This window comes from Synchiropus splendidus, chromosome 7 (assembly GCF_027744825.2).
Source record: "Synchiropus splendidus isolate RoL2022-P1 chromosome 7, RoL_Sspl_1.0, whole genome shotgun sequence".
In the NCBI taxonomy this organism is placed as follows: Eukaryota; Metazoa; Chordata; class Actinopteri; order Syngnathiformes; family Callionymidae; genus Synchiropus; species Synchiropus splendidus.
In genome coordinates this window covers 9,993,025-10,012,747 of record NC_071340.1, presented here as the reverse complement: position 1 = coordinate 10,012,747, position 19,723 = coordinate 9,993,025, and the positions used below count along the sequence as shown (strand labels likewise).

General features: G+C 39.1%; 1 protein-coding gene across 2 annotated transcripts in view; it reads right to left on the bottom strand.

The window, feature by feature from the left end:
• ipo11 (importin 11) overlaps positions 1–18,585 on the bottom strand; it is a 101,549-nt gene extending 82,964 nt beyond the window's left edge. The window contains exons 1-5 of one of the 2 annotated variants that reach the window (XM_053871986.1): positions 18,449–18,585; positions 12,787–12,936; positions 9,909–10,009; positions 4,222–4,294; positions 1,731–1,934 (exon numbers count right to left, since the gene is read on the bottom strand). In XM_053871986.1, the coding sequence (XP_053727961.1) occupies positions 1,731–1,934; positions 4,222–4,294; positions 9,909–10,009; positions 12,787–12,924 (516 nt within the window). In that variant the 5' untranslated portion in view covers positions 12,925–12,936; positions 18,449–18,585. Of the gene's footprint in view, positions 1–1,730; positions 1,935–4,221; positions 4,295–9,908; positions 10,010–12,786; positions 12,937–16,989; positions 17,102–18,448 lie in introns of those variants that run through there. The other variant, XM_053871987.1, reaches the window with a different exon arrangement.
• Positions 18,586–19,723: the final 1,138 nt, after the last annotated feature.

Below are 19,723 nucleotides of genomic sequence, written 5' to 3'. Positions count from 1 at the left end.
GGAGCATAGAGAAGTTCTCGACCAGTGCCCATCCATGAATCTGCCATCTGCTCTTTAACGTCAGGGCCAATGTCATCCAGTTGGATCAGAAGCTAGATATCAAAATTGATTGTAAGCTGACGTTAATTGTTGATCTTTAACATCCATTTCACATTTGACTAATCCTCCAAGGCCTGTTGAATAATACAGTTTCCTTCCAAGTATGCAAATAAACCCAGCTCAATCAGCTTGTTAGATGGAACAGCAGGCACTCACAGAAGTTCTGAAACAAAACTACAGGGATTAAATGACACGACACACATGTCTGTGCCACTTAAAATAGCAGTAGGACACGGATAGACAAGTAAATAAGAAAGACAGTTGTTGCAGCATAAGCAGAAAAGTAGAAACAGGCTAGGGCAAGCATTCATCTTCATTGAGACAACGAAAAACAACTGTGCATAATGAAGTCATAGCTTCACATGTGTTAAAAGCTACGCTGATTCAGTCTATATGTCTCCTCAAGCATTGTCAGCTGTAGGAAACAACTCGGGCTGCACTGATCAGAAATGTCAGTGTCATAAATCATGGCACATAAACACACTAGTATAAAGGTTACCGTCATTATGAGCTCAATAGAAAGAATATAATCGGCACTGCTTCAACTGCACCATGGGGGGGTTCGTGTTGCTTGCAATGATGACACATTTTAGGCATCTAATTTGTGTTTGCCAAGGCCAAAAGATCCTAAAAGTTCTTTTTTAGATTTTTATTTCAGATACAAATCTCGTTGAAAGTCCGAAAAATATTCAACTAGGGGAAGATAATGAAACAAAGACTTCTTGGAATGAAACTAGATTGACAGACACTTGAGTGTTGAGGACTTGACTGGGGATACTGGACAATGCAGGATTTAAAAGTCATGTACATATGAGTTTGTTCCAATCAAATCTCTGTAATTGTAAAGCTGAAACCCTGAGCTTTGCTGCCACACAGGTGGCCAGTCACAAGCAAAGCAAGTGGGTGAAAACATCACACTGTTGTTTGATTTTTCCATATATGAAGGGGCTGAGAGGGCTTTCGGCAGCACATTCAGGCAACCACTGCCCACACTCGCCTTTTGTTTGGATCCTCTCACTCCTGTTAACCATGTCAGCCTGTCCTCTTCCGTCCTAATGCTCGCAAATAGCACAGACTGACGGCCCAGACAGACTTTGGTATGTGCTCAGGTTTGCTGCGCATCAAGTGCGGTGAGAACATTGTTCTACACAAGCAATCCCTTCGTCATACAGCCATGGACGAGAAAATAGATTCCCAAACATGTCAATCAGAATCATGCCTGTAAACAGCCATGCATTCACTGACACGAACAAATCAGGTTTGTGTGGAAAGGCAGCTTAACAGCCCCAGCTACAGTCAACAAAAGGTACTGCAGAGAATAAACCCTCTCAATGGACAGGACAGCTTGCATAGAAAAACAGAAAAAAGGGATTTTGCGAGTACCATCTTTGAATCCAAAGAAATAGGTTATCATCTACGTGTCATCTCTACGATGCAAGTTCTGCAGAAGACAACCGATTTGTCTTTTAGCAAACGCTTATGAAAAATCATCATCATCTCACATTCCTACGGCCGTTAAAATCAAAGGCGACATTTCAGCTTAGCAGAGCAAGCACTCAGCAAAATATGGCAGAGTGGAAGTCAGCTGACTGAACTGGTGCAGAGGCAAAAGATGAACAAAGTCAACTCACATCTTGGAAAAGCCGTCTGTCTGGAGCCAGTCTCTTGGATGAAAGGGTTTTGGTGACGTGGTAGAAAGTCAACAGCGCTCTGTGCTGCTGCAGGCCATCTTGACCCTTGACAGATTCTAGCAGAATGGGGATGAGCTCTGGCCACTGCCTGGGGCAGTCCAGGCGGGCAACCTTGGCAATGAGAACTGCAATCTGGGTCGCTATCTGTTGGAACAAAAACACGGGTATTATTTTATGGGGACAGGAGAGGAACAAAAAAAAAACAGCAAAGATGCCATTAAAATTCCACACGCAACAAAGACCACGAGCACTAACTCTGCATCAAATGGTTCAATTTTGAAAAATAGTAAAGTTGCAGGATTAATGTCATGATTTCAATTCAGATAGTCAAGTAATTTATAAAATGACTCAATCAATACATTAATGACAACATAATACCATATACATTTGTCAGTATTTGTTTTATTTTATTGTTTTATTTTCCCAATTTAAAGCGTATTCCCTTGGTTCTGAGGTCGAGAAGGAAGCCTACAGGTTTGATGGACATACAGAACAGATGCACTACATTGCCTCTCTTCTTGCTTTCAGTCAATCATTGTCTTCAGCTCATCCTGACTCGCCATTGTACAGGCACACGCACAACACAGACACAACTTGGGACAAGTCGGATTCAAACCACTGAACCTTTATTTATTAATGGCAAATATAAATATAACTTCAATTTAGCGCACACCGCACTTGCTGCGCCTCATTTGGGACGCTGATCTGACAAAAACAGGCGTGTGATCTAAAATGGAATTCACTGATGTCCCTAGACAGCATGACAGTCAGTAATGTTCAAGGATTCCTCTGAGAACACCTGCCAAGCGCTAAATGACGGGCCTTCTACCCTCCACATCTAACCACACGTGTGTCTGTCACACACCAGTCGTTTCCTGCCAAGGCAAAGCTCAAGAATTCCTCCAAGACCTATAAAGTGGCTATAAAAGGTATAGAGCCACAATGAAGCACCCATACATCAAGTGACTTACCATCCTCCCCTTCAAATCTATACTACACAACAGCGATTCATTTATCTTCAAAGGATGGAGTTTTTGTGTTGTATATCCATGGGGAGAAAACAAAAGGTTTGTTGCTCAAGGAAATGTGCCGACTTAAATGTGCTCCTTTAAACCATGCATCTCAAGTCAATTGTGAGCAAAGAACTGTTTAATATAACCTGTCCATGAAATAGACACATTTTAAACTCCGGAAACATCCGTCTCGTATAAAACGTAAGCTTGTACAAGGATCAGTACTTCTTTATTGGATTGCTGTCAGCAAGAGCACAATGGAATATGAAAAGTCCAGACCTACAAAGTAAAAGCATTTTGATCTGTGATTGAACTTCAGCGAGAAACCTGAGGAAAGTCCTCACTCGACATTTGCGCAGCGTACTGTTGGAAAAAATGGGAGTTCAGTTCATTTTGTTAGGCGGCATATTACATATTGGGACTGCGCTGAGGGGCACTCAAACCAGAAGACAGAGGGTTAGCAGAGGGAAAAAAGCCTTCGTGGGAAAACTACTAAAGTTAACAGGGGCAAAATAAAGAAAAAGGACATTTTTACAGAGATTTTATTTTAAATCCTACATGGAAATTACTTAAAGATTTTCAACAGAAATCAATAAAAAATACACAAAATAAAGGCAACGGGTGCAAGGATGGTGCAATCAACAGAGCATTTAACTTTCAGAAGGAATCAACTCACACAATCAAATGTTGCACTCAAGTCATGAATAATATGAGAAAATGACCACGGGCAAAACACACAAATACAATACGTCACAACTTCTTTTTACAAATGTGCAGGGTTTTTTTTCCTTCTATATTTATTTTGGTGGACAAGACACACTCACATACAGGTCAAGTATAACGGGTTGAAAGAATTGAGTATGGAAATGAACATATCACTGTCATTGTAGGTTACTATGACAGTAAAATATTAACATTTAGATAAGGATGAATAATAATAAGAATGTACTAAATAAGTCCCAAAAATGATACAAGCAGACAACACAAACAAATATCTGATCATAAACTGAACGTTGTGACAAATACTTTAATGTGATCAGTTTTATAGCTTCTCTATAGTTAATAATTTGTGTTCACACTCATTATCCCAAAACTGAAATCGATGAGGCAGACACTAAAAACAATTTCAGTACTCTGGCTATTATTTTAGCATTCATTTTTATAAAATGCAGTAAGGCCATTTTACACAAGTGTATTTACAAATAGAATTTGTTCTGGTTGCTGGTCAAAATAACTTGGTACAGCAGGGACCTTCGTTGTCATCCTCAATAAAAATTGGGGAGTGTAATAGCACAAAAAGTGGCTTCATTCAGTCAAACATCAATAAACAAAGAGGCAATGATCGTTTCTCTCCAGTAATTTTAATCAGTCTGGCATCAGTGAAGATGTAATTATAGCAGATGAGACTGACTACTGACCTGATTGACTGGCTCATTGAAGTTTGTGATGAGACCGGCCCGCAGTGATGTCTTCTCCTCCTCAGATAAGGCACTGTAAATAAACCAAGCAGAGAAGAAAAGGGCACCCAGAATGAGCGGGGTTAGCAGCTTCAATTTGAAACTTCAGCACTGTGACAACAAACTTCGGCCAAGCATCAAAGTGTCTTTACCAACTGATGCACGAAATATGTTTGAAGAACTGTGCTCGGATGAACTCAGGCGACACAGAACTTGAGCGAGGACAGACAACAGAAAAACACAGCACAGGCAGACAAGGTAAGAGTATAGAAAGAGAAATCACACCACAACGCAATCACAGAATGCTCTTATCAGAGTTTACATTAAAAAACAACCATTCAATTTGGTTTGACTTTTGAAAAGGATATGAAAAATGAAATGCCATCACTCAATTATTAATAAAGACAAAAACAATAATTATCTTAACAAAACAGAATGAATATACAGTAAGTCCAGTGCTTAGACCTCAGCACTTTCATAATTTTACAGCAAATCTGTATCATTCCAATGACTGGATGCAAAGAAAATGTGCCTACACAAGCGTATCAAAGGCAGATGTTGCACTCAATGTGTGCTTTTGGAACATTTTTACATGTTCCTATTTGATGCAAATTAGCATCAGGCAGTTACTTAATAAAATAACTACAACTGGAACCATACATTGACACAGAGAGCATGATGGGAAATGAATTCAATTTCATATGAAGCCCATCGAAGTTACATTGTTCACAAACCAGTGGACTTCACCGAGCAAAATGAGGGCTGCCTCAGTGAAAGCAAGGAACAACCTGGACCAGAAGCAGTGCAGCAGTAATGATTCAAAACCTTTAGGAACATAATGGAAAAAGGAGTAGTGTGTGATGTTGTGCCTATGATGCAATGTGTGTGTATATGGGCAATTTGCAGCAATAAGTGCATCATAAGCTATTTATCTAACTATCGATCTATCAATCACGTCTTTATCATATAGCACATAAAAAACTAAGTTTTTCTTTTTAAATCTCTAAGTAACAAAACCAGTGGTGGGAACAGTGACAGTCGAACCAGCACGCAGGTGGGACCACAAGCATGACATTATTATGTTACACCAATAGAAATACTTTTTTTGAAGCCAAGACAGGGAATGTAAGTGGTGTACTGATTAATACAATCATGTTATGAGAAAGAAAAAAAAAAAAACCTTTTCCATTACCTCTTCATGATCTTGCCTAATCTAACCATAACTGGTATCTCAAATTTGCATCATACCCAAACTTCGGGGGATAACGCAACAGCTTCATTTTGTGTGCTACATACCAAAAAATATTTAGTTTTGTTGGTTTTAAATACTTGCTTATATATTTGGGTGGAGAAGCTTTGGATATTTTTAAAATAGAAAGCAGACTTAAAAAGCTTTACGATACAAAAAATTAAAATAAAATAGCATGAAACAACCCGTAAGCATAAGTGCAAAAAGGTCGAAATCTGAAATTGTTTATTTTCATTTTCAATCCACAAATAAGTCTTGGCAATAAAGGTGATGCCAAACAAGGTAGCAAGAGATGAAAAGTATTTTCAAATGAATGTCGACTGTCTTTTAGCGGGTGGAAATCAGTGGATGATTACCAAAGACACAGGGAAAAACAACTCAGGAGGAACTGTCCTCGATTTCTTTCAAATGTGCAGGTGATGGAAGTCGGTGGTGCCGCCCCCCGTTCGTTTAATTTGTTATTAAATCCAGTTCCAGCAGAGCATTGACATCTTGTTTTTAGCTGAGTTACATTAGTCAATCATCTAACACAGGGGTGGGAACCCATGGCTCGCTCCTCTGACAACTGCATCTGGCTCTGAGCACAGTGCTGACTCAGGATAGCAATTTCAATGACTTGAGTCTAGTTGATCCTTCTAGTTTGGCCAAGATTGATATTCCGTGCAATTGAGTGGCATGGAAGGTCCCATCAAAATCAAGATTAGTTCAGGTGACTTCCCATGATGCACCTTTCACGACGAGATGTTTGGCAAGAGGGATGAGGTAGCAACTACATTAAAGAGGCAAAATGTGCTATTTTCATCCATGTATTCCAACTCCAATTCTTCCCACTTCTCTTCAGTTTCTGGTGCACAGAAGTGCTCAGCTGACCGGCTGTGGCGGCGGAGCCATATTGTAGCAACCAACAACTTAATCATTAGATGGCACTGTCGACTAGTGTCATTTCTTTCCTAAACTGTCCAAAGAGGACAGGACACAAGGAGAGGATTAGGTCTTCTAAGGATAGTTGAGCCACGTGAGGCAAAAAAAAAATCTGCTCTCTCCACCAGCTAACATTTTATATAACGTCCACATAAGTAAGGACAGAAAAAAACTCAGCAAGCAGTCCCAACCACAAGCTACCATTTCAATTACTTTGATAGTATCCATTTAAAAAGAACAAGAAAAAATAGACACTGATTATGGACTTGAGTCAGATCAACGAATCAGAGAGGCTGTAGATGCAATAATTGAGTATGGATATGAGGAGAAAAGTGGCTACACAGGTAGTTAAGAAAAATAACTGTTAATCAAAGTTGCGAACCACTACACACGGCAAACATGAAGTTACCCTCACGTTATGCAATGTGACCTTATGGAGATAAATACATAAACACACAATGCAGATGTACTGATGGACAATAGTGAGGGTATTGAGACTCGTGTGGTTTCATTTTGCTTTGATTCATGTGTTTTAAGACAAAGATGATTTTACGCTGTCGGTAGAACGCCAACACTTAAATGCAATGCTGGACTCCCGCAATAATTCACTGGCTTCTAAAGGCTCAGCACAAGCAAGCAATAATTCAATAGTATTGGGAATGTGTGCAAATACAACATACAACATTCGTCAGGAGCAAAAAGTATATTCAGAAAGTCAAGTTCACATCTACAGGGAGAGAGGGAAGACCTTTGCAGCAAGGGCCTGAGGCTTTGTAAACATTGGAGAATATCAGATCAGCGTCGATCCTGACAGTTTCTGACAAACACCTTTGCTTTTTTTTCTGACACTGATCACTGAGTCAGAAAACTTGAGGCTTGGAGTCAATGAATACAGGAAGCAAGTTCAAACAATACAAATTTTGATCATTACAATAAAGCTTAACAACCAGAAGTGGCAGCTCAAATAGCTTAAACACATGATGTTGAGTAATTTTTGTCAACATTTTGTTTGCATGGTCAAGTGATGATGAACCTGTTGGCACAGTAATGGAAATAGAGATAAAAGAGATTACCAGTCAATACAAGTACTTTTACTGTGATGTGTCCATTCAAATGTGCACACCTTTGTTTCTGAGCGAGAGCTAAACCTCACAAGCTGAATGACAATAAAAAAGTGAGTCATAAAAAGTTGCACTATTCTCAAAACTCAAGTGCTGAGCCACACATTATCCAGCGCTTATAGAAATGACACAAGCCTACGGGACGGGTAATCCTATAAGTCAAAAACCAAAAGCCTTGCAGAGCACTCTAACAAATGAAGTTGGGTTTATTGTCAAGAGCACTGAATGAGCACTTTGGATGAATATACAACTGCGGGAAGAAAGACGGCAAAGCCGAAGGATACAGAGAGGAAAACACTGAAAATGAAAAAGCAATGGAAGCATTATTCCGGAAAAAAGACACTATGAGTTAAAATAGTGCATTTTAAGGAGTCATGAGAAATTTAAACAATCATAATATTTTTTAAAAGAATTGAGTGCCACTTGAAGTTAACACTGAGAAAAGTTCGTACAGTTGTCATTAGATGCAGACAAGCATTTGCAAGCAGTAAAATAAAAACAGATTTAAAGATAACGGCACATGAGACTGAAATAGAACTGTAGAACTCTAATGCTACAGATATTATTGACCAGAGCCTGTCTTAACACTGAATCTTGCCAAGTTGTTTTAAGGAATAACGCCAGTTTCTCTTGCCAGGTTCTCAAGTACTTGATTTGTGCAACCCTCCTGTTACACATGGACGTCTGTGATATACTTCAGATGAACTCACGTGATCAGTATATCAAAAAACAGGACACTGTTTGTTGTTGTTCATCACCTCATGTGGACGGTGCACTAGTGTGCTCTATATCAACCTCAAATCTTTAAACAAAGACAATAGAGGTGTGGTGACAGGTGGCCACTCATCAATGTTCACAATTATTTCATGATCAAGTGAATGATAGGAACACAACCACAACGCTGCTCAAACCAAAGTCCCGTGAAGTAATTGGCCAGGTGAAGATGGCAGCAACTGGTCAATTCACCCATCCAGAATAAAAGCGCAAGCAAGGAAGTGTTGTGGGTTTGAAAAAGGACCAGTCAATGACAACGTGGTAAGAATTAAATACAGTGGCGACATGACAAATATAAACAGGGTAGCAATCCGACGACAGTTGCTGCTAACCTGCCAACAATGGAAAACAAGTTATGAAAGCTTTGTTATTGGCGGAAAACCCCCGAAATATGATATAATATAATGAGATGTGCGTGTTTTTATTGTCACCAATTGAGTAAATGACAAAACTTTACCTTCTGCTTTGTTGTATTTCTATTGCTTCTTGATTGACTGCGTTCCGTTACGTGTTTTTCTTTTCCTTTTCTTGAACAATTATTTAAAAAAAAAAAAAAGTATGTTTAGTTGGTTGTGGCATGGTGTGGTAGTAGAACTTTTGGATTTCTACAGGATTTTCTGTAGTTGATTCCATGGATCCTGTTGGCGCATTTCACATCAATAAGCTACTTGTTTATATGTTTATTAGCAACTTATTAGCCTGTAATTAATCATTATAAAGTGCTTATTAGTTTCTTGTCATGTCTACTATTACTACTACATTTTACCCAAAATTGGGCACCAAAGATTCACACCTAACAACATCTATATGACCAATGATTGACCATAAATAAGCAAGTAATTCAGTCATGAATAGTTATGATGTGATCCCTAATCTAAAGTGCTCCCGTTCATGCATAATGACAAGGGCAGAAAAAAATCTTGAGTGAGAAAAAAAGTGCTTAAAAATTGTTATAAAAGAGATGATCATTAAAGAAGCGAATCGTAGCACTCTATATCATAATTGAATCATGAGGAGACTAAGATGACACATCCCCAATAGGCGGGGGGGGGTACACATTGTCAAACACGTTGATAAATATATTCTTGGTCTACTGCTACCACATCTCTGTGAGATCATACTGTAAATCAAAGTTATTGAAGATCTGCAGCAGGGAACAAGACCTTTCAAATTCACAGCTCCTTCATGGGACAAACACCAAAAGGTCTTAAAAACATGAGCGCTCAACACCCTGGGATAGTTCAATATTAAAATTCAGACTATGTTGTTGCCTGCACCAGCTTTAAAGACAAAAAAACAAACAAAAAACTGCACGTTTTGCACAGAAAATCCACTTTTCTTAAATGTCAAGCTGTAGCCACATTGGGAGAGCTCACTTGTAAAAGAGATCTCAAGCACTTATTTGGTCAACAGAATGGGCTGATTGAGAATGTTATGAATATTTTTTCCACAGAGCAAGTTTGGGAAGTATTTTAAAACCCACGCCGCTTTCTTTGCCCAAAGATTAAAAGATAGACCATAGAAGAAGTAGAGGAATTGCAAACTAACGAATGGTAAATGTTGAAAACAAAAAAGTCACTTACTGAGGTGCGACTCTCCTCCAGTATCTGTCGATGCCATTTTTGAAGTAGAGAACGGCCAACCACCGGACATTCACATCCAGATTGTGGTTGTTGAAAATATTCTGTGAAACGACAAATCACACGAGAAGGAAACTGAGTCTTTTGCCACAGAAATACTGGTTAGTTTGTCATTAACTTGCATGCATCATTTTATTCACAGACGAGGAGAAAAATCTGTCCTCTTGACTGTAACATTAATAATCCAACCTGGTTGAGAGACAATATCGCCAGATCTCAGAGTAATACTGTTGCTTAGGTGTTATAGTACAGCCTGAAATATGTGGTTATAGTAAAGTGGAAATATGGATAAAGGATGAGTCTTGATGAGTTTCATTGTCCTCAACATCTGCAAAGATTGCTTGAACAGAATTTCCAGTAAAAGGATCAGAATGACAGGACTAAAACTAGAAAATGAAAAACTAGGCTAGTCTTCCGAACTAGCAGCAAATATGACGATGTCATGTGACTGTGCTATTTTTGTTTTGCAGATCTTTTCAGAATACTCAGAGAATGACTAATCGCTGGAGCAGAACCATCTGTAGACATTTGACCTACAATACGACTTTGACAAAAATGTGCCCAAAAGTATTGTGCCTTGTTACGCCTGGCAAGATTAGTCAGCAAGATTCTTCAGAAGATATCGTTTATCAGCATTAACACCACAGAGGGGGCCACGCAGGGAGGGGAGGAGGAGAAGAAGGGCGGGGGCAGGTAAATGGATCGATAGCACAAACAGTGAAGCGCTGCGCTGAAACTAAACTTTACTGCACACAACGCTGAAGGGAGTGAGCTGGTCTAACTGCTGACTCAGCAGCTTCTTCCACACAGATGCGCTTTGTTCTTGAAAAGTAATGAAAACGTGCTGAAGTAGGATGATGACAAACCATGGGGGACAGAAACACAAAATGATTGCATCCTCGGCATATTTCTGAGTTGATCAACGCAGGTAGCAGAGGAACTAAATCTAATTCTTCTAAACCCATTTCGATGTTGAAGTCTGCCGTCTTCTGGTCTTTCAATGGGCCCTGTTAAGCTTGGACGAATGCACAGGAAGATGAAACCTTCCCATTAGGATACACCAGAAAATAAAAGAACAATATTCATCCATTTCAGCGCAATATAGTTTTAAAAAATAAGTCTGAGCAATAGGTTATGTTTCATCTGATTTGCTTGACTATTGATTTACCTGATGAAAGGAAAACAAGTTCCTGCCCCCAACAAGAATGAACTGTCTCTGTTAGGAGTTAATGTGATGTCTGGTGGTTTCGAACTCATATAGAGAAATGCAACAACAAGCGTCATACCAAGGCGACATGTGACACCAGCGTTCCCCCACAGTGCTCCACAGGTGGTGCTGTGCCGTCGCCCAACAGCAAGGCACCATATCAGTTTAACACTACACCTCCTGTAAAATAACTCTTTAACTTGTCCTTATATCAAAAACCTATGCATTTATTTCCCATTTACACATTGTGTTAATACTCTCGCAGACTGTGGCGGTACCAGAGACGACAGGCTGGTCAAGTGAAGACACCTTGTGTAGTTTGAGAAAGAAACGTAGCATCAACAACACAGGCAGGTAGCGCTATGTTAGCCTCAAGTGCACAATTTTATTTATTTATTTATTTTTTTGATGGAGTCAGAGGTAAAGTGCCTCAGCCATTTTTGGAGTCCATTCCACCCTGACCTTTTGAAACACAATGTTTTCAGCAATGCTATTATTACATTAACTTAAAAACCTTGAAAATTATGATAAGAAGCTTCTCAATATGATTGTGAAGATCTCTGTGAGCAATTCAGTCGCTAAATATCAGTTGCGAGTTGGTCGTCACATAGGAAATTGTCTCAGAAAAAATGTTACTGTAAAGGTCAGTGTCTATTATTCATCATTTATACCTCAAATATGATGAGAATAACTACACTGAGATTATGATCGAATGGAACAGCCTTTCAGTCATTCCATTAAATATCAAATTGCAAATATTTGATATTGGTTAATGCATCATCATGGAAATTAAATGTAAGAGAATAATATCTGAGCTTTTAACATAGTTTTAATACATCGTCATTGTGTCATCTTGCGTTTTTCACTTCTAATTCATGTATAGTTTCAGGCAATTAGGCATATTGATGTTATCAACTTAAGACATTCCATAACAAACTCAAGGCCCTTTGGACACATCATGGCCTTGTAAAAAGCATAACAAATAAAGAAAAGCCTAAATTTAATAGCGAAAGGAAAACACCTACTACTCAAAGCACCAGTCCTGTAACGCACAACAACTGCAGAAGGACTTGATTGTAAGATTAAAAAATCTCATTTAAGCCATGGCAGCGCACTACGACATGTAGCGGAAACCCTGATGTCCGAATGGCCATGACAATAGACGCTTAATAGTCCTATGTATCAGAAATGTCAATAGTTTTGTTGGTTAATAGCTTTTTAAAAGCTTTCATCTATTGATGTTGGTCAGTCCTATTTTTAACTTAATTCTGCAAATAGGGTTGGAGATGCTGGGGACCCCCGGTACTGGACTGGAGTGCCCAGAGGAAACACAGGAAGCATGAAGATGATGCATGAACTACTAGGTCACAGTGCTCGCCAAAATAAAAGATTTCTCTGTGATCGTTTGCAGTGCAAAATACAAAGTTTTTGATGTTAGATTACATAAACATCTCAAAATAATATACACGAATTTGTCTTTCTAAATGTGCTGGATTGCTAGAAAGCAATCCACAACTTCACTGGTCAAATACAAACATGAATACAAAAGGGATACTGTGACAGGAGTCACCCCCTCTGTGAACGTTAAGTCAGACAGGAATAAATTGTGCCCACCAGAAGGACTGAGTAGAAGCCTGGCTGTGTCTCCCACTGCTTGAGCTGCTCTTCCGCAGGCTTTAGCACAGCTGTGTCTTGACTGGTGGCCTGGGTTAAAGCCTGCAGCACTACAGAGCTGGCACCGTCCATATCCATGGCTGGATATATCTGTAAGGAGAGACAAGGCTGTGAGCAGGAAGAAGCAGATAAGAGTTGAATCTTTTAGGAGGAAAACATTCTAAATTGGCGGCACCACGGGGGAGAGCTGAATATAACATCATCTTAGGGCTGCTGCAGACAGACGAAATCTGCCAAAAAGCTTTGCACAAATTTCCCTCTTCGTTGCTTTATATCAGACCCAGCAACAATAGCATCTTGTCAGCCTGAATTAACATTTTCTCAACAAAAGAAAACTTGACAGAAAAGATCATTTCGCACAGCCTGCTGCCTTCACAGGGCTCCAGGTGTTTCCACACTTCTGAATACTAAACTGTTGCCTCAAACGCCCTGGACCACAATTACAAATCCTTGTTCGAATGGTTACATCTCCACATTCCCTGAGGCTTCCATCAATAATAACCTAACTGCAAGAACACCTAGTACGTTTGTCCCCTTGAGCGACAGCTCTCACAAACAGGGTTGACTATTTTTTATCCCACCCAAGGATTCACAATTTCTCCGGACAATTAAAAAGCCACGTCTAAAATGAAGAAAAAACGCACATTTAAGGGCTGAGCAATACTGCCACCTAGAGGCCAGTCAATAGTGAGTAGTCATTATTCTTCGTTGTTTCAACAATGTCATCTTTTAATGTTCAAGAGTGTTATTTTTGTTCAGCAGTCTTCCAAATAAACAGGTCTATCATTTAGTATAAAAATACAGTAGATTACATACGATGACCGACAAGAAACTTCTTCCTGTAACAGACACATCCATAAGATTAGAAAAAAATCCAGCATCCTCACTATCTTCAATTCCAACCCACTTACTGTATTTGAAAATGGACCATGAAACCCTGTTTGCACATCTGTCCTTGCACCGTCACAATGTTCTGTCAGTTTTATTTTGGGATTCAACTGTGGATGTGAGATAGGGAGTGAGAGTGAGTCCAAGATGTTTCTAGCTTTGTGTCATGAATCTGATAAAAGAAGACAGAGGTGCGCTGAAGATGTGTAAATAACTCCAATAGCGCCAACATGTCACCACTGTCGTGAAGTGACTATTTTTTCTTGAGAACTCTTCCCAGTACACATCAAGTGACGGGAATATATCATCAAAAGGCACATTTTAAAGACTCTTTCTTCATCAAGAAAATATGAAATCCACGCTCAAAAAATTCCAGGAACTATACTGCTCATCATCCCTACATTGGACGAGAGCACAGGTTCACTATGCCTGCAAACAATTGAGTCATCAATAAACTCCAGACAGAAAAAACACACGTTTACCAAGACAAGCTGGATTCAAATGTGGGATCTTCTTGCCATAAGGCTGCAGCACTAACATCCCTGGGATGGTGAACTTATTCTTGTGAATATTTAGGTTAGAAAAAAAACTTGCATCTAACACTGAGCAGCTACTTTGATGTGAAACACCAATGTTTATGAATAAAATGCTACTGTCAGACGCTATCAACAACAAACTATCCACTCAAAACAGTTCTGGCTTGTCAAACACACACAGCTGCTGATGTGCAAGAAAGGATCAAATTCTCGCTACATTTCGAAAAGGTAAAAACAAATCGATGGCATCCAGAGTGCAAGACTTCTGTCAGATGAGATATGATCTGTGAGTAAATGGCAAGAGGCTTTAGTGTATCCATGACATTCAATACAGATTATTGGGCAACCAAAACAAGAAAATATGTGTCCAATAGGAGTGTGCATAAAATGGATGACATAGAACATAGAACAAGAACAGACTGCAACAGGCATTGTGTCAACACCCCAAATAAATTAGCATCCAAACTTTGTGTCATTAGAGTATCAGTATTCTGTCAGCGTCTCAGTGCGGTGTGAGTCAGCGCTGCATTTCAGACTTCAACAAAAACATCAGGCCCACTACGATGCAGCTCACTGGGCTGTCACTCATCACAGCATACAATGCTTGCAGCTGGCTGTGAGGCAATAGCTGTTTAAAATAACACATCGTGATATGACACTGAGGTCACGAAAAAGATAAGATGCCTAGATATCAGAAGTCTACCCGTTTATTGAAGGATCCAAGAGACAGCTCACATCCTGTGAGTCGTGAGGCAAGATGGCAGGGTTCTCTTCTGAACCACCTGTCTTGCTGGTTGCTCATGGTGATGATGATCGATATGAAACAGTGCAGAACACATGCCGGGTCAGTGGGTGGCGTTACTCTAGCGGCATATGAAACATGAACATATGAAAAATAGAAGCCAGAGATTTGTGTATTGTGTGACAATACAATGAGTCGTTGTGTTGACACATGTTGAATGTGACTGAAAGTTTTTAAAAATATTGCTTTCCATCAACTGACTTCCTGCCAGAGCGATCCATCAGATTACTTATTGGACACATACTATTGAATGATTTATTGCTTGTGTTTAATGAATAAAGCAGAAAATACATTTCCCCAATTAAAATTCCATGATAAATCACAACATTGTCAAAATAAATCACATTGATGCAGTGAGCAGGGACCAAATGAGCCAGCACAAGTGCCTTACAGTCAATGAAACTGAGCACATGTATCCACTGCAATGAGCACAGATGTTTTGGGTTCCCAACCCCTCCCTTTTCACTCCCTCATTGAAATACACAGATCAGGTGTGAAGTAGCCAAGCGCTGAGATTCCCCTTCTCTTTCACAATCCAACACATAAAATAGACAGGAGAACAATAATTTGATGGAATGCAAAATAACTCGCTGAAACATGACAATGTCACTTGGTAAATAGTGCACCTTATTTGAGCATGAGCCTTGAATAAAATGCTAGGTGCTATACACAGTGACACAGCAGTCATCAGAGAGTAGGCTGGTCACCACCCAGAGGCGCAATCGTATCATTACAATCTTTTGACTTGATGTGCTATTGAGTTAATTGTGTTTGATCTGCATATTGATACCATGATAATGATAATATGATATATGATATGATATGATAATATGAATGTTTCCTCTCATCACTTCTATGTTGAATGTATGTTGCTCTATGTAATAGTGGAGGACATGTATGAGCATCTGCACTCACTTAATTTTGATAAAATACAAAGGTATCTCAATGTGGAACACGAGCGCAGCCATTGTGAAGCGAGCAACAGCGATACAGAAGAAAGCTGGTTCATTAGTTCATCTGCGTTCATCTCTCTCCTGTGTGCATCTCCCGAGACAGCCGCAAGGTGTCGTAGTAGAAACTTGCCTATGCCAGTTCAGAAATTGGCGCGAAGCACTCCATGTTTCAGCACTCGGTTCAAGTTTAACAAATACTGATTTTGGAGGGGAAAAGTGAGTACGCACCTTTGATACACAAGGCCCCCTAACTTCTTCAGTAACGTGTCAGCAGTGTGGAGATATTTTAAAGTGTTGGCGACTGAGAATGGAATTGCTGTTTGTAACGAGTGTTCAACAAAACTATCGAGTGCCTTCTGTTGAGAGTATTAGCTTATCTGCTGTGGCTAAGCAGACTTGTGCAAAAAAGGATCAACATATATTTGATGCGGGTTTATTTACTATATTGCACTTAAGTTTTTTGGAATGCACGGCCTAAAATGAAAAATGATAAACTGAAAAAAAAACGGATAGAAAAAAAAGCAAATGGTGCTAGAATATTTTTAAATGTCATTATATTCAATAAACATTTCATTTCTTAGAAAAAAATGTCTAAAATGTATTCTAGACTATTTATGCAATATTAAGAAAACAGTGAAAAATGTATCAACCACATTTGATATTCACGGTAAATTTTTTTTTGCTTCACTAGATGTTTTTTTTTTCTAATGTGGTTTCACAAACCAGTTGGATAAATAAGAATTTAGCTTGTATCTGTTAGCAGTGTATGCAATCTTGGGCAGCATCAATTCTCAGCATACAGATAAACATTATCTCATAAAATGTCAAAATCAACGATTTCTAATGTGTATAGTCTGGTCAGAATGTATTTTTAATACTGAACCAAGTTAGACGCTTCATCTACTACTTACAGCATTAGTCCTCTGATCTCTTCATTCTCAAATTCTCAAACATCATCACTTACGCGGCATCTTGTCCCTCCCTCTTTCAGCTGCTCTGAGTCAAGGTGGATGACAAGAGTTCTTACTGAGCAGCTTTAGATTGTAGTGGACACGCTACACTTGTCGGTAAGAGCGTTGTCACAGAGAAAATACTAATATAATGAGAAATTGACAAAAGCAGCAGAAAAGACCGCCGTACGCAGGTTAGTACTCAAATTAGGGGCCTCTATACTGCTAAAGCACAGGTGAGTCACCAAAGTAAAGTTATGTACTAATAGTTCTTATGTAAAACTAACAATAAATCAAGACACCTGTACTTTTCGAGGATGTGGAAAGAACAAGGAATTATTCTTTAGAAGTCAGAGCATTTATAGAACTGAGAAGTTCTTATAATTGACATGGCTGAAGGACAGAAAGGCCTTTCATCTGCTCGGGGGAGGAATTTGGAAACATGGGCGGATAGTTCTACTGCCAGACCTGCCTCGGGAAGATTTTTAAAACACAATATGTAAGAAATTCTTCTCTGTGACAACAAGATGGAAACAACAGAGAGATGAGCCTGTGAAACAATGTCAATCATGTGAAATGCCAATATCTTAAAGGTGTGTTTTATAAATAACATACAGGTATCGCCTTAAATACTTGTTACTATAAATGAACAAGGTATAGTGTGTGCTCGATTCAAATGGGTTCAACGTGGGGTCGCATAAAAGGGGGGAGCATCCTCTCACACAATCTAAACACTGGCAGAGGACATTTAAAAAATAAGTACTGCAGTTTGATTTGAGTTCAACCTGATCTGAGAGTTGCTCTTCACCATCTCTGGGGAAACAACACAATCACATTGTTACCTTTTCAGTCACTGACGACTGTCTGCTATTCTGTCATTGTTCGTTATGAGCCAGCCATCCAGAGATAACTAGTAGAGCCAACACGTTACCAGCAGCAGTTTGATTCAGTGGTTTACATTACAAAAGATCCAGTTATACGACAGATTATTAGCTTGCTCCCACAAACGAGCATTTATTCTTCCTGGCCTTTCATGCTCAACATCACCATCGACTTCATTCAGAGTGACGCAGATTCGTTGCTGTCAAGATAAATCCACCATCTCTCGAAATATGGAACTATCCCACCTGCCTGTACCATCCTAAAAAGGAACCAAAACAAATGGAAGCAGCGACGCGAATTTTCTTCCTGCTGTTTGGCTTCACACAAAGGTCAGACTTTAACATGTTAACCAGAAGAAATGCTCGACAGGACACCTCAGTTAATCCCCTGCTGTAAAGCAGACGCGAGAGTAAGAATGAAACGTTGTGAGTCCACAAACCGCAAAAGAACGAGGCTAACTTTGAGCTAGCTAGCGAGCTAAACTTACTTCAACACGAAAACATGGCCCTACAATGACAGTATGATATAACGACGTATCAACACTGACACACCTACAAACGCTACGACCTAAATATATAGAATCAGACTCACCCGCTGACTTGTCTTGAGAAATGCGGGGTCTATTTAAATGATAATAAGCACTCTAAGTGTCAGTAGTAATGTGATGGAACATGGAAACACGCCGCTTGCAAGAATGGCGCGGACATCACAACCGGCACATGTTGATGACGTACGCGCGTCTCATACGGTGACGTTTGTAGTTCTTCATTGAGGATGCGGCAAACATTTATAACTTCGGAGAGTTTTGAAGAAACGCGCATCATATGGTATATTTCAATACGTCAATATATTTACAAGAAAGACACGACTACGTATAGTGTTTGGTTAATATATTTGTACTGAAAATATGTACTTTGAAAACTTTAGAATGGACGAATGAATTGACAGTAGAAATGTTAAATGTACTTGAATCTGATGCACTTTGTGTATTTTGTTTGTATCATTCTTGCGTTCTCTGAATTCGTTTTTTTCCAGATATTCTTTAACCCCGGATATTTTGGTATATTTGTTTGCTGTTTGTTTTTAGTTTGTACTCCGTTATTTGACAAGTTGAAGATGAATGTTGCTTCTTTTTGTCACATGGAATGGCATAATATCATCAATCTTTAATGTTTACGTTAAAATTTCAATTTTATTTATTTTTTTACCATTGGTGGATTTTGCTGTGATTTCTGGTTAGATCATTCAGAGTGGCCCAAATCAGGAGAGTGGCGGCAGAGTGTTCTGGGTGGAGAGAGAGTGATGAGGATTGGTATTGGGCGGCAGAGGGAGACTTGTGGCAACCCTGATGGAAAAGATTAAATTTCACCATTTACAAATGTAATTTGAACATGAATTGAACATTGGTTGGGTTCAAATCCAGCATGAGGCAATGCTTTAGAAGCATATTAAACTAAAAAATGTGAGTCTGTCTGAACAAAAACAAAAAATATGTACTTGTATATTATTTGAAATTGTTTGCATTTTAGACAAATGGTTTTAAACTGGCGTAACATACAATGATAAGAAGGCACAAACTTTATCCTTTATGATATTCATTTTCATCAAAACACTGAGTTGAGACTCAAAAATCCTGTGTCGTGAAAGTCTAGCCTTTTCAAAAGTTTTTCTTCAACAAATACGTTTTTATAAGTTTGTCTTATATGCTCTATCTACTTGGTGGTAGTCGTAGTGAACCTCCACCCCAACGGGATTGAAAAAGATGCTACAATTTCATGGTAAACAGAAGTGTATTTTCGGATCATGTCATGAAAACAAGTTTCGTAGAGTGATGAAATAGTTATAGAATTGTTGAATTGTTGATGG